Source organism: Branchiostoma floridae, chromosome 6 (genome assembly GCF_000003815.2).
Source record: "Branchiostoma floridae strain S238N-H82 chromosome 6, Bfl_VNyyK, whole genome shotgun sequence".
Classification (NCBI taxonomy): Eukaryota; Metazoa; Chordata; class Leptocardii; order Amphioxiformes; family Branchiostomatidae; genus Branchiostoma; species Branchiostoma floridae.
Window position 1 is genome coordinate 8,946,043 of NC_049984.1, and position 14,798 is coordinate 8,960,840.

Sequence of the window (14,798 nt, forward strand, 5' to 3'; positions counted from 1 at the left end):
AACCCTGACCTGGTAACTTAGGTCAGGTTTATGTGTGGCATGAGATTTCATCAATCTAGTGCAAATCTTATGCTGGAACAAATGCTCCAAATCAAAAGATAAAATAGAATGTAATACATGTACTGTAGATTAGAAATATCCCAAATTAGGTTCAGTGTGCAAGACTTCTAAGTAACGGAAATGTACAAGACTTCCCTACCCATCAACTGTTAAAATGTTGCGGTACAAGATGAGAGGCAACTGGTTTCTGCTGAAGCTACTACATCAGAACTGAAGCAAGCTTTGTCATGATTGTGAAGCAGTTTTACCTTTGTGAGTTTTGACATTAATGAGCTGACTTCTCTCAGTGCAGCCAGCCTGGCTGATGCCCCTGACAAACATGGTGTACTCTGTGCCTGGCTCCAGCCCATACACCGTGTGGTGGTCCTCTGTGATCCCATCATCGGTCTTCCAGTGGGACTGAGCTGACGGCATTCCTCCCGCAGTTACACCATAGCCATCGTCTTCAACACTTGCTTCACAATACAACACCTATCACATTAGATGTGATAATGTTAGGCATGTTACCACTTTCACAGGTGTCATCAAAACGTCATAACATAAATTGAAGCTTTACCAGGCAGCTTCAAAGTCACAAGAATGCTTGAAAATTATGTTGTAAGATTCAGCCCTGTTTCCAATGAGCCCAGTTATAGGAAATGGAAGAACAGTTGATTTCTGTACTGTTTAAAACCTTACCTGGTATGAGTCAATGAAGTCTCTCTCCTTGTTCAGCCAGTGTAGGGTAAAGGAGACATTGGTCACCTTACAGTAGTTGGCCATGATCACTGGAGCAGATGGTACTGTATAGTATTAAAGAAAAGGCCATACGGAATGTTATAGTACATGTATGTCATACACATGTATAATCTTTTATTTTAGCTGGTTGACAGTTTTTTTTTAAATCGTAGCTGCTGGTAGTTTAAATTTTTCGATAAGTCTTTAAACAAGCATTAAAAAAAGCTGCCTGTACATCTGTAACAGATTCTTAGGGATGGTGCCCATCTCCACTCCTGTAGCCCTTGGGCCACACTTTTGTGCAAACCACTACAGCAGGGGGCTGGTCCACTGGTAGTGATGTGTGTGCAACTCCCTGCTTTTCCTCATTTAGTGCTGAGTGCTAAGCAGCATGTACCATTTTTAAAGTCTTTGTTATGACTTGGAAAGGGATCCAACTCACGACCTACCGAATGCAAGGCAAAAACTCTACCCACTCAGCCATTGCACCGGTCAGTAAACAAGCATAAGGCACTTTTAAAACAAACTACAACAAACATCTTACCTTTCATGAAGTTCATCCCCTTGAGCTGGTCTCCCAGCTCCCTCATGTCCACCACAGTGTGCATGAACTGTGCCGCACCAACACACTGGCCAGGCAGCGGGGTCATCGCCTTCTGGATTCTACATTCACACATCAGGAAAGATTGTGCAATTAGGGAAAGTAATAGACTACTTAAAAACGTCTTTAGATGAATGATTTAAATCACACTTGCGTAACTTGGGAATGGTTGAATTCTACTTCTATTTGGAACATTTGCAAAAAAATTGGTGCACCTTTTGAAGACCCTTCAAACCACAACTACCGAATAGATATTTACGTTTAATAGTCTAGGTGGTAGCAATAGACCCTTTCTAGTATTAGTACTGTGCAACTTCTAAGTATCTAGCGTAAAGTATAAATAGTTTAACTGCAGCGCAATTGATTCTTTGTCTCTTGTTGATATTTTTCTGAAAAGATGAGACTGATAAGAATTAAAAAAATCAAGCTTACCTTTCATTGATCTCAGCAGCACTCTGTAGAGGGCAGCAAAAAAAAATTGTCAATTCACTATTAATGACTTTGTATGAATTCAAGCTTATATAATTATTTTGACAAAACAACACAACTACAGTTTGTAGCTTGGGAAGCTAAGCGAGACTGTCCCTTCATCAACCCGGTAGATCTGATCTTGCAGTTTCCTAGTCACGTGATGACTTAAAGACTTTGTCACTTGACAAGATACAGTCATAAACAGGCCTGAGATAGTGGCGCCCCCTGTCCCAAGATGTAATAGTCAGACATTTTTGATTAAGTGGATGTCATCATGACAAGGGAGTTATCATCTGAAGAAAACTGCAAATAACCTACCATAAGAAATGCACTACAGTCCTTCTCCTTGATCAGCTCCCTGGCAAAGAACAGCGACCGCTTGGCTTGTTCCACCATGGCCAGAGCATCGTCCACCTGTTCCTCCATAGCCTGGACCTTCATCTCTCTCTCTGTGTCAATCTTCTCCCCGAGAAGCACCTTCTTCTCCTCCAGGACTCCGATGAGCTCATCAATGTCCATGTACAGCCGCTGTTTGTAACGGTGGCCAGTACTCTGATGGAGCAGAAAAACGGTACTTTACAAACCTGTTGGTAACTTATTTTGGTGCACACACGTTACAAACATAACACACAAAACCGTTAAATCATCCATGAAAATGATGAGAAGAAAATGCAGCGTGATAGATCTAAGATTGTGATGATAACCTCAATGTCTTGACACTGGGTCCTGAGGGATGAAACCTGGTCAATCATTCCTTCAGTTCTCTTCTCAAGTGCATCCACATTGAGAATCAGCTTCTCCTGCAACAGAAGTATGAGTGTTAAGCACATGCTTTCTTATGTTATATGGAGTTTATCCTCAAACTAGAAAATGTTGATTCTTGAAAATTGATTGTTGCCAACAAAGAAATGTACATCAGTTTCTTACTCTGAGTTCTTTGAACATCTCATCGACAGCTGCTAGTTCATGGTCCTTGTGCTTCCCCACAAGTCTGCAGATTGTGCACACCAGCTTGTTGTCTTCCCGACAGTACAGATTCACCTGAAATTTAAAGGTGCATAATGACAGTCCCCAGGACTGTAAGATTCAGGAGATGATATTAAAACTGAAATGATTACTGATTGTAAAACTGTAAATTAACAATTGCAAGTTGATTAGTAAGGACTGTGGATTTCATTCCTTGCACTTGAGTTTCTGTGGCTTTGAGATTAGAGGTGTCAATTGTACAAGCAATATATCCATGTTAAAATCTCATTTCACTCAGCTTGCCTCAATATTCATTGAATATTTTGGAATTTTTTTTTACTGTATACAAGTAGAATATAAAGCAACCTTTTTACAACTTACCACCCAGGGCATATAGATGACAGGACAGTTACATTTGTAATCAAAACTATCTACAGCTTAACAAGTGAACTATTACTCAGTATGTCAATCTTGAAAAGGCGTCTTCTAACAAGAAACACCTGTTCCTCCATACCTTCCACTGTATTTTGGAGAATCTTGATAGATAAATAAATGAATTACCTTTTCATCCCTGTGTTCACTGCACAGAATCTCTTCCTTGTCTCTTGTGTCAGAAAGCTTGTGTGGTATGACACCTGTTGGAGCGACCAGAACGTGCTTGGCAAAGATCCTGGGGTGGCTGTGGTGAGCTTCAAGGCACTCGGGACAAAAGGACACTTCACAGGTTTTGCATGTCTTAAAGGCTGGCTTAGGGTCCCCCTCACACGAGTCACAAAGAACCTGGCTGTCTGGTTCACTCCCAAAACTGCTGGCTGTCCGGCGTGCTCCGGATGTTGCTTGCTTGTACCTATAAGATGAAAAATAACAAGTTATTCAACAAATCCCAATATCCCGATATTTTCTGGCATACTAGTAACGTTATATTGTTAAGGTGCGCATATCAATATACTGGCACAAAAAAGGCAAATCCTTGTGTTCAAACTGTCATCCAAGGACTGTACATTCACAGCACACACAACAGTCAGATAAATACCTGTCACATTTGTCTCAAGGCCACACAGGATTCAAATTGCCTCAAGCTCAGTATGACTTTGCAAGACAAGACCCGCCTGTCTTGATACTAAGTCATGCTGTCACTACAGTGAAAGTCTGTTATCCCCAAGTAAATTAAGGTAGCACAGTTTTTTTAGAATCTATGCATTATCAAGTTTGAAAAATTGATATCAAATTCTTTACTTTTCCATTGTCTTGCCAATACTATTTTTGTCTCACCTGCTTAACTTGTACTATCAGTATCACAGAGACAAATTTAATCCTAATTGTTTTCTCCGCTATGTTTACCTGTCAACAATACTCTGTAAGGTGGCATTTTTCCTGAGTCCGTCCAGTCCTTTGTCCCCCAGCACGATCTTCTCGCGACACGTGGGACAGCAGAAGCCCTGGCCTGTCTCATCCAGGTCTTCCACCTCAGGTTCAGGTTCACTCTTCCCGCTGGCATGGTTCTTGTAGTACTGGTCTGGAGGAGACGCTAAGATGTCTTCCGCACACCTTGAATAGAGACGGTCAACTTGAAGTTGAATTCCAACATAAATGAAATATCAAAATTTGTGTCACCTGTGATCTTGAATCAAACTGACAGTTGACCAGGGTGACCATGATGGATTGCAATTAAAATTCAAATGTAAATGGTCAAGCAGGTTCTGTCACAAATCAACACAGGCATTTCATAGGAGCACAAAGGTACTGTTGTTCAGATGGTTCTATAGTATCTTTATAAAAGCTCCTTGATAGTATGAAAACAATGTTCTGTTACAGAAGTTTGTAATTGGCAGATAGGACATAACTGATACTTAATCTCCTCAGTCAGCAGATCCAAAGATTTACTAAAAGATGTAATATTCAAACAGGTAATCTTCTGAGTATTAAAGTCCATCTAAATTCCTTGCCACATAACGTTTCATGTATCTATCGAAATCCTCCCTGTGCAACAGGAGACATAAAGCAAAAATGTAAGAAGTGGCAAATAAGGTGTGAAGCTATTTGTCTTGCAAGGAATGGTTAATTAAGAGTGTTACAGACTTCTAGAATTACGGCCTAGTCTACACTAGAAAATGCTTACTTACCCCCTACAGAGATTGTGAGCACAAGGCAGCAGCAGAGGGTATGTGAACAACTCCAGGCACACAGGGCAGCACATCTCATTGCCCAGGGCCTCCATCCTCACTTCAGCTGCAGCGGGATGATATGGAAATGTCTCATTATCACGGAGAGTGCAAATCAAAGTCTTAATGGAGTCATGTGCATGTCTGGATATACCAGTTGTAATTATACAAAGAAAGATGCATTGGAGAGATTGTGAGGGAGTCGTTTGAACAAAACAAAAAAAGAAGAAAAATATATTGCAAAAGAGAAATTAAAAGATGTCCAAAAATAATGGTGAATACTCTTGAAAATTTGTTCAACAATATTGACCAGAAAATGGACTGCATTCAATCTTATCACCAAAATATTACTCCAGAAACACTTCTTGTCAGCTTTTGTCATTTTCACTAGATTTTGCATTGCAGTTCCCTTCTAACAGTTAGGCATATCTGCCACTAGGCTATGAAAACAAACCTCTGTACACACTGAGACTGAATAAACAACAGTAGCCAGTAACACATCATTAGCTCATTAGCACCTCCCCGTGGGACAGTTGTAAGGGGTCTTCTCTTTATGATGATTGATGGGTCTGTTTTCTTAGTGAAGACCAGAAGGTGTCCCAAAGGGCTATAAAAAGTATTTAGCGATGAGGTGAAAATTCAAATCAAAACGATGTCAGTAGTGAGGCAAAACAGTGTCAAACTCCCCGCGACATTTCCCTGTGCATCAGCCATCAGGCCAAATGATCCGACCGACTCGAGACCAAGCACCGTGAGGACAAATGATGAAAGCCCTTCATCTGTGGAATGACAAGTTTCACGTTTCTTTGATAGAACGTGTTTGCTCACAAACGAAACAGAGGTGAAGTCCTTGCTATAACTTATTTTGAAGGTTCCATTTTTTTTCAAAAAGCTAAAACACCTTTGTCTGGTTGTCGTCCGCCGTTTTCTCACAAAATGGACGAATTGAAATGGGGAGGGGTGCATAGAACATGACGCGTCGGTCGGTAATCGCACAATACCTTCATCATAAGTTCGTACTGTTGGTGACTTTGACCAAGGACTTTGACATAACGTAATAAATACGAAATCACTGTGTAACCACTACTACGCCCAGGGAGTAGAAAAATGCCAGAAATGTAGAACGCAAGGTGTGTGTCGATATGGCGGTCACAAAATAATAGGACGACCAAACCACCACAGCTGCTGACGCGACGAAAACAGTCACATCAGTACATTGTCTTGTAACGTTACCTTTTACTCCGATAAAACTTAATAAAGGTTCTAACATTACCTCAATAAAAACCCTAGCTAGCCTTCAGACTTTTTCCGTTGCCAGTCAGTAGTCCGTGTGCGACGTTTTAGTGGTAGTTCTAGTTTGAAGTTGTCTAAACTCTGGGCGTCCCGGGACAGGGCCGGGTCGGCTGGCCGTCATGGTTCAACTCGCACAATGTGGAAAGACCCGTTCTCGTCTCGTCGGAATACTAAATAGTCTCCGATAACGTCATGTCTGCTACGGGGAATACTGATATGGTAGAAAATGTTGTAATTTTTTTAGGAGAAAATGGTTCTCAGATTGTCTTACGACCTGCAATCCTCGTTGAGGATATCCATTGACTAGGAGGCACATTAAAAATCATGCAAAACACATTAACGTTCAGGTTAGGTGTATTCTTTTTGATCTTAAGTACTTGACTTGCGTCAGTTATGCGACAGTGTTATGCATATAAGTTACAATGGGACGATCGACGAGGGAGCGTCTATGCGGCTCTCTCCACGCCTATTTCTAGAATTCCATACTATTTGTTGCCAAGGGCTGAAAGTGAGTTTCATAACCATACATTTGCCAAAACGTATTTTCTCATCAGCAACATGTATGCAAAAATATGCCCTCATTTGCATAATGTATGACTATCATAATGTCATTTTCCTCATTTACTAAATACTTTTAAAAAACAGTCTGTCATAAAAAAATTATCTTTTATCAATTGAAAATTAATTTTTTGGTGCTATGATTAACATTAATTGCCAAATTGTAAATTTCTAGGCCTTTTCAATGTCGCCATAGGACAAAATCAACAAACTAATACGACAAATATTCAATAGATACTGATACAAAAGAAGAAACAATCAAATTAAAGTCAACTTAGAAATCAAATCAACAGAAAAGAAATGATAGACTTTTTCCGTGTATTTTTATTTATCTAGAGAGTACTAGTCCCTATATCGAATAATGTAGGTTTTAGACTCCATGTGATATGTTTCAGATCAATCAATCAATCAATCATTCGCTTGCATCATGAGTTGATGCAACTTCATAATTCAGACAAGTTTATTTCTGTGGAAAAATTGAGCATATGCAGCATATGATTTCACATTGTTCAAAGTATATACACCACACATACATTGACAAGTGCATCCAGTATAAGACAGCATGAAATCACAACCAGCACTGGAACCAACCGCTGTAGCCAATTAAGCCTTGCTGCATATGTACATATAGAATACACCATGGTGTATTCCGTATCACACGAGGAATCAGCCCGACCCGCGGGAGGGCTGGGACAGAGGGTGATGCGGAATACACCGCGTTTTGTATTTTATTTATGACATACCCACCTAAGAAAACCCCTGTTTTGATGCGAAATGCGCCAGAAGTTGAACAAATTTGATGCCCGCGAACAAAAAGTGTTGCAACAGTAATGTTCCAACGTCTGAATCAGGTAATCGGACATTCGATGGCGCCGCACTAGGCCCGCTCGAAACAGTTCGATTTACTAGTACATGTGCATGTATTCAAATGGAGCCTGTGTGATACGCCTTTCGAACCGGTCTGATACGGAAGTTATGGCCCGGTCCGGAACACCTGTAACATTTTCGCGTCACAGGTATGACATAAATTAAGCTATAGCCTATGCCCACAACGGGATTAGCTGCTTGTAGCTTTAGCAGGGCTTATATTGAAGAACCACCCAATCTCTTTCCGGCAGGCAGCCTCAGGCTGCACAGCAAAAGCAAATGTTGCATATACATAATACTACTAAGTAGTACACAAGGTTTATGACACATTATCTGTATACAAGGCAGTGGTACAAACTTTTTACAAAGTGTTGCATGACAGGTGTATATAGAGTTCTGTGGTTTTTGCTGCCCTATATGTGCTACATCAGCTTTGATAGGAAGACTCTTCTGCGTTGTCTGACTTTTGAACATGTCCATATTAACATCAGCAGAATTGATATGACATAAAGGACGATAACAGAGCTCTCTTCTGGTAAGAAGCACTTAGTCAGGGAATAGCCAGTGGGGTGGATCGAGGCCTGTAAAACATGAAAAGATATGTATGTGCAAGTTAAAATTGTTATACATGTTGAAAATAAAATCTTGGACAAATGAGTAATGGGTTTTTTTAAACTGGTAATACAGTTTGTCAATGATTATGATGTGTGATACTGATAAAGTTGCTGCAGTGATGCCATATCTGTAATGTCTCTAACATTTGTTTTTCCTAACTACAATGACAATGCATATGACAGGTCTGCTTCAAGAGAAATATTCACATTCTTTTTGAGTTTGGTTCCTTTACTTTACAGCATTATCTGATGAACAAGCATTACAAGTATGAGGCAGACAATCACCTACTCGACATGGCATCTTGGCTTAAAAAGTCCTTAGCCTGACAGTAACGTTACCCACCATGAGGAAACTGGGATTGTTTCTGTTCCTCCAGCTGAAGGAGGGCAGGGTGTGCTCCAGGGTTCCATCCGGGTGGTGAACCACACAGCCGTGGTGGATGTGGGCAGTCAGGACAAGTCTGGGCTGCAACCACCACAGCAGCTGTCAAAACACATCAAACATTATTTCAAATATATTATATTCTGTTTCTTCCATTCTGTCTTCATTGATTTATTGCCTTCCTTTCTTATATTTCCCCCCCAGATCCTTCATAAGAGAGAGGGAAAGATCCTTTAGAAGTCCATTTTTTTTTCTACCGTTTTGCTTTCTTTCCTCATCTTTCTTATGATGTTTGCTTGTTTATCCTTTCCTTCAACAACTTCAGCCAAATCTGAATCAATGTTTGCAGGCATGCCTTCATAGATTGACAATGACATGACTAACATTGTCCTTACAACAAATACTGTTGGTGATGAGAAAATATAAAGACCTATCGGACTTTAGTAATGTACATGTAAATGGAAACTGTTCTTGCCTTTTGCGATGCAGATTTTGATACCACATCATATCGAGCCTTGAATGTAGTATACTTCTCATTATTGGGTGCAGAGTCAGGACCAGTGCAGTTGGCATCTGAGTTTCTGTACAAGGGGTAGTGCTGAAAGAAGACCCAACAAAGTGAAAAATGCATAAATGGCGGCAAATACACCGTATGTGACAAGGCTACTGAAGGAACTAGGTGGAGTTGACAGAGTAGCAGCCACGCAATAAGACATCATGATGTATAGAATCTGAAATTTGAATGGAAAAAAATTGGTACCAATACATATCAAACTTGATGTTTATGTCAAGTCTTATACTATAAATTTCAAAAGCAATCTATTGGAAAATATCAAAATATACCAGTACTTCACAAGAATGAAGTTATACCATTAGCAAAATGGGGGCAGTATTTGGTAGCTTGTGAGCATTCCTACACTGCATTTTCCCATCATTCTCCTCACCACCAAGCCCCTGTGTAGTAAAACATTAGAATAGTAATACATATAAGTGAATACCTCTAGGAACCAGCAGAATAAAAACGATTTTGCATAGCTTTTTATTCAAGAATTCTGTCTTTAATTAACACAATCATGCTAACTGTTTTAGTACGTGTACATTCCAACACTTAAAATGAAAAGAAACATTTATGGAAATCCAAATTTGACTCCGAAATTGATGACAGAGTTTGTGTCTAAATATCAAAAGTGTTTTATACATTGTGATGTTTTTCCTCTAGTCAGAGATATGGTGAACTAGTCTTTTTTTACCCGAGAACAGTTGAGAGAGAAAGAGATGTCCTTCAGCTGGTCCTCTGCTGCAGCACACATAAAACAACCATCCTCATCTAGTGCCACACTGTTCACTAACAGGAACCTGGAAAACATAGGCAGTTCCATTAAAACAAAAAAGTCAAAAGCATCATCTAAATCATCAGGTGCTCCTTATTTGACTGCTATTACTAGCCAAACAATTGATGACATCCATCCCTTAGGAATGTCTTGCCCCAGATCTACTAACTCCTGATACCTTGAAGTTTTAACTTCAAGATCTATAAAAAGGCATTATCATGTTACTGACAACAAACACCAGTCTTATTAAGAAAATGACTTTTTGCCTATCATATTTATGAAATTCCCTGGGTAATCAGTAAAAAGTTACTGCAAATTTTCCCCAACAAAGACCAAAGGGCTACTTAAGCACTTTTACTGAATCTGAGCACTTAAATTTAAAAAGGGCAATCGAGCAAAGATAGCAATGATGCTGTACAACATACATGTTTCCTTGAATGGTAACTGTGGTGACAGCTGACAGGTTGAAAGCCTTTTGAAACCTGTTCAGTTTCTGTCTTGTAACACTGTGGCAAACAGAACAACAAAAGTCTGCAGTCAATATTTAATGCATGTCATACACACGCTCCTTATCATCTTCACATTGGAATACAGAGTTTTCTACACTCAAGAGCTACACTTTGCATTGCATAGCTCTTGACTGAATATCATCTTGCATAGATTGACTTCTTTATTTTGAAGTAGCAGCACATGAAAAAGTTTAAAACAAAAACTTAAACTTATCTGATAATACAAAAGACTGTCCTTTTCACGTTATTATCAAGAGAGAAATTTTGCCAAACCACTTGTAAAGATTCAATGGTCACACCACCATTTCATACAGGACATACGTCAATGAAGGTTAGACATTCACGTGTCACTGATGAAAGATGTTATCAAACAGATATTATCTGAAATGTCTGACCGTTTCCAAAATCGTATCCATTTGCTTGAATAATTTCTTTTGGCATTACATACTTACTTATCCAGTAGGAAAAAACTCACTCATAATGGAAGCCTATGTCATGGTTTCCCACGACCACATGGAACTGGAGGTCTGCATTGTGACGAAACATACGTCTGGATCTAACCAGATACTCCTCCCAGAATTCCTTGTCGCTGCACCATTTCCCCTCGTCCAGCAAGTCCCCCAGCACGAAAACGGCATGAGGCTGGTGGACGGACACGGCCGTCTGGAACGACCTCTCCATCTGCCACTCCCTGCAAACGAATGCACTCCATAAAACACACTATCTGGTCTGTCATAACTGCGAGATGGATAAATGTCCTCATGTAGGTACATGTATGTGTGTATTTATAAAGTACGTAGGCCAAGGGGTTCACGGAAAAGCCTGGGCCCAGGAGTTGGACTGGCTAGCCTGAAAGACTACCTTTTCTGGGCCCCAAGGCTATGCATGGGGTTTGGCCTGCAGCTGAAGTTTTTTAAAAATAAAAACTGGGTCAATTACAATCCCAGCTGTGGGTGGAATGGGGCTGGGATGGGGAAAAGTAACAGTTGATCATATTGCTGGGCTTGCAATGAATAACTCAACCAAGACTGTAAGAAAACAATCATAAACTAAATTCCAACTATACAACAGAAAATGCAAAATAAAGAATACTAGGATGGGGCAGGAAATGATAGCGAATAACATCAAAGTCAAAACAGATGTCTCACACTTTGAGTGAGTGTGTATTGACCATTGTGCATTGTGTGTAAATGATGCATGCATGCGCGTGTGTGTGTGTGTGTGTGTGTGTGTGTTTGTACATGTAGAACTTATAGTGCTGTCAGTGCTGTTCCTTTCTTATGTTCTTATTAAGGAAATTCCACTGGGGGCCCAAACCCGTGCATTTAGGGCTTCAGAAAGTGTAGCATGACAACCCCCATGCATACCCTTGGGGCCCAAAAAGGGTAGGCTGGCTACCCTGCTGGGCCCAGGCTTTTCCGTAAACCCTAGGCCAAGTACAGTTATGGCATGAACTGATGACACTCATGAGATACAATGTGGTGTTTCAGCTAATGAAAGGGTATGTCTCCCCAGAAGGGGCAGTATTAACCCTGTCATATGCATTAGCATACATGTACAAGGTTAACCACATGATCACTTCATCTCAGTTCCTTTACCTTCTGAGTCGATCAAACCAGTGCCCTAGCCTACTACCAAGGAGGTGGGTGTCAGCAAGAAACAGCACCCTGATAGGCTGATGTGGATTGGTGCTGTCCCGTCCTTTCTGAGCTGCAACAGAGGCAGGTCCTTCAGGTTCAAGATGTGGCCAGGAACACTGCCATATGGCTATGTAGTAGATGACATATTCGCTATACAAGAACACACTTGCCAGGCCCACACAGAGGATGGCCAAATGTCTCCTGCTCAGCATCATCCACCTGACCTGTCGCCACAACAGCATCAGCTCCTATCATTTGGAGTGGTTGCCATGACTACATCAACACAGTGGTGGCAAGATAAGAACACAGTAAAGCATCATGATAAACATGTTGTTATAAAAACTTATATCATCCCTATAATCCCGTTACTACTGGCTGTTAAATGCTATTAAATGGATGGATTTGTCCGGTTTCTATTATGTCCTTGTAACTGTAACGTACAGAATTATGTTTGTTACTGGGCGGCTCTATCAGCTTAGATCATTTTGCAGAAAATGGAAGCAAAAAATCTGGGAGCAAAATGGTCATGAAACAACTGTCCAAGTCTCGGTAAACTTATAACTGTATGAAACTTAGCTAAGTGTTACTACGGCCGCGTGGCGCGTTGGTACACCCGATCCCTCGATCTCGGAAGTTAAGCAACGCGACGGTCCGGACAGTGCTTGGATGGGGGACCAACCAAGGACGTCCGGATTGCTGTAGCCTCACGAAGTTTCCACGAAATCGTCTTCCGGGAGGGACGTAAAACGGGGGCAAAACTACGAAAGCTTCACCCTCCTTTTTCAGCACTGGAAACCAGTGCTGAAGATGGCTTCAGCACTGGAAACCGAGTGCTGAATGTTCGTCAGCACTGGAAAACCAGTGCTGACGCGCTCTCAGCACTGGAGACGCCGGCTTCAGCACTGGAAACCGAGTGCTGAATGTTCGTCAGCACTGGAAACTGAGTGCTGACGCTCTCAGCACTGGAAACGCCGGCTTCAGCACTGGAAACCGAGTGCTGAGAGAGCGGGAGACTAGACTCTGACATACTAGTATACAGTATTATAAATTTGGAGTTACGACACGTCCTTTGCTCGACTCAAGGACGTTATATAACGTCCTTGCTCGACTAAAACGTAAGATTGCTGAATTATAAACGTCACCTATCGTTACATTCTGCTCTATAACACCTCTATAACTCTATAACAGTGTTCATTTGTCGATTACCTTCGGGGAAAATACTCGCGATCGTCGTGACGCTTTCTTTACGTGGGCGGTAATAATAATAAAGTTGTTTGCAATCCCGTTCTAATGATATCCATTCCTTTTAATTACACAAAACAAAATACATTTCAATTACACAAAACAACACAAATTCAGGCTTTTTTGCATCTGTATCTATCTTACGTTATATAGCCGGTATAACCGCCGTTCGGCGTAACACACCAGCTAAAACTGCATAAACTTGAAAAATCATCTTTATTAGTATCGTATATTGTACCGCTTTCAGTACTTACATACACCAAGTTACACATTAAATTGAATAGCACAACCAAAAGTTTAACTTTATTTTTAATCAGTAATAATTGCGTCAAGTACCGCTCTCAGCACTAGGACACTCCAGCACACCAGTGCTCGAAAGACTTCGGCACTGGTTTCAAGAACGTTCCAGTGCTGAAAAGATGTCAGCACTCGTTTTCCTGTGCTGAAGATTTCTCAGCACTGGTGTTCCAGTGCTGAAGTGCCCCTGAACACTGGAAAATCGAGTGCGGAAGGCGAAGCTTTTGTATATCAGCACTCGGTTCCAGTGCTGACGGCGGTTTCAGCACTGGGTAACCAGTGCTGAGTGACCTTTGACGTGACCCGTCGCCGCCTGGGCCGCGAGTTCAGCACTGGAGCCGAGTGCTGACGAACATTCAGCACTGGAAAACGTCTTTTCAGCACTGGAAAACGAGTGCTGACGTCTTTTCAGCACTGGAAAACGAGTGCTGAGGGAGCTTCAGCACTGGAGAAAGGCCGATCAGCACTGGAAAACGAGTGCTGAACATTCTTCAGCACTGGGCGCCGAGTGCTGAGGCCGATTCGACCATTGTTTTCAGCACTCGGTTCCAGTGCGGAAGGTGAAGCTTTCGTAGACTTGCAAAACGGGGGTCCCGTGCTCGAGGAGGTGCCTCGACCACGTTAAACAGCCTCATTACTCATACTGGGTACCTACTGGCTGGCAAAATACACCAGATGATTATAGAATTTGAGTGACTTCTGAACTTTTAGTTATCGTGCTCGGTATCCGGCTGAAAACGCCGACAGTTAGAACAGAAAAGTGACGAGGGCAAATGTTCGTGATGTCATAGATATCAAACGTCCTATACAACAATATCAATTTTAGCGATGTTTAATATGTATAAAGATAAACAAAAACATTTACCATACGATACACACGACGTTTCCTCCAGCTGATAGAGGTGAAAGGTCAAAACTTACTTTGGAGGAGGATCATGGGATGGAATAGTCTACTTTTTCTAGGTGTTATATATTTAATAGTTTCAGTGAAAGAAATAATTTCGTGGCATTTAGATATTATATTTGTACTACAAAGCCATAAATATATGTTAGCTTGTATGTATTTTTATTAATAAAGAAAATTTAGC

General features: G+C 41.0%; 2 protein-coding genes across 3 annotated transcripts in view; both read right to left on the reverse strand.

The window, feature by feature from the left end:
• The window catches only part of LOC118418462 (E3 ubiquitin-protein ligase Midline-1-like), a gene marked incomplete in the record, with an annotated part of 6,807 nt that extends 809 nt beyond the window's left edge, over positions 1-5,998 (reverse strand). The window contains 11 exon segments of the mRNA XM_035824394.1: positions 309-531; positions 739-842; positions 1,322-1,440; positions 1,811-1,833; positions 2,168-2,401; positions 2,554-2,649; positions 2,777-2,890; positions 3,377-3,662; positions 4,157-4,363; positions 4,939-5,044; positions 5,979-5,998. Coding sequence (XP_035680287.1) covers positions 309-531; positions 739-842; positions 1,322-1,440; positions 1,811-1,833; positions 2,168-2,401; positions 2,554-2,649; positions 2,777-2,890; positions 3,377-3,662; positions 4,157-4,363; positions 4,939-5,033 — 1,501 coding nt within the window.
• A 1,750-nt stretch (positions 5,999-7,748) lies between these two features.
• On the reverse strand, positions 7,749-14,627 carry LOC118418497 (metallophosphoesterase 1-like). 2 transcript variants are annotated; one of them, XM_035824452.1, is made up of 9 exons: positions 14,576-14,627; positions 12,130-12,395; positions 11,007-11,222; positions 10,448-10,528; positions 9,942-10,047; positions 9,562-9,645; positions 9,167-9,289; positions 8,653-8,793; positions 7,749-8,276 (listed from the first exon to the last, which is right to left on the reverse strand). In XM_035824452.1, exons 1-9 carry the CDS (start codon positions 14,576-14,578, stop codon positions 8,118-8,120), a joined length of 1,179 nt encoding a protein of 392 aa, XP_035680345.1. In that variant the 5' UTR covers positions 14,579-14,627; the 3' UTR covers positions 7,749-8,117. The 2 variants fall into 2 exon arrangements, with proteins under 2 accessions (XP_035680345.1, XP_035680344.1); XM_035824451.1 differs by lacking the exon at positions 14,576-14,627 and having other exon boundaries at positions 12,130-12,452.
• Positions 14,628-14,798: the final 171 nt, after the last annotated feature.

Coding starts and splice junctions, on each gene's coding strand:
- LOC118418497 (XM_035824451.1), bottom strand. CDS start 12,413: ATGCTGTTGTGGCGACAGGTCAGGTGGATGATGCTGAGCAGGAGACAT. Junction 10,529..11,006: donor GACATAGGCTTCCATTATGA/GTGAGTTTTTTC, acceptor TGTTTGCCACAG/TGTTACAAGACAGAAACTGA. Junction 9,290..9,561: donor CTGCCCCCATTTTGCTAATG/GTATAACTTCAT, acceptor GTCTTCTTTCAG/CACTACCCCTTGTACAGAAA.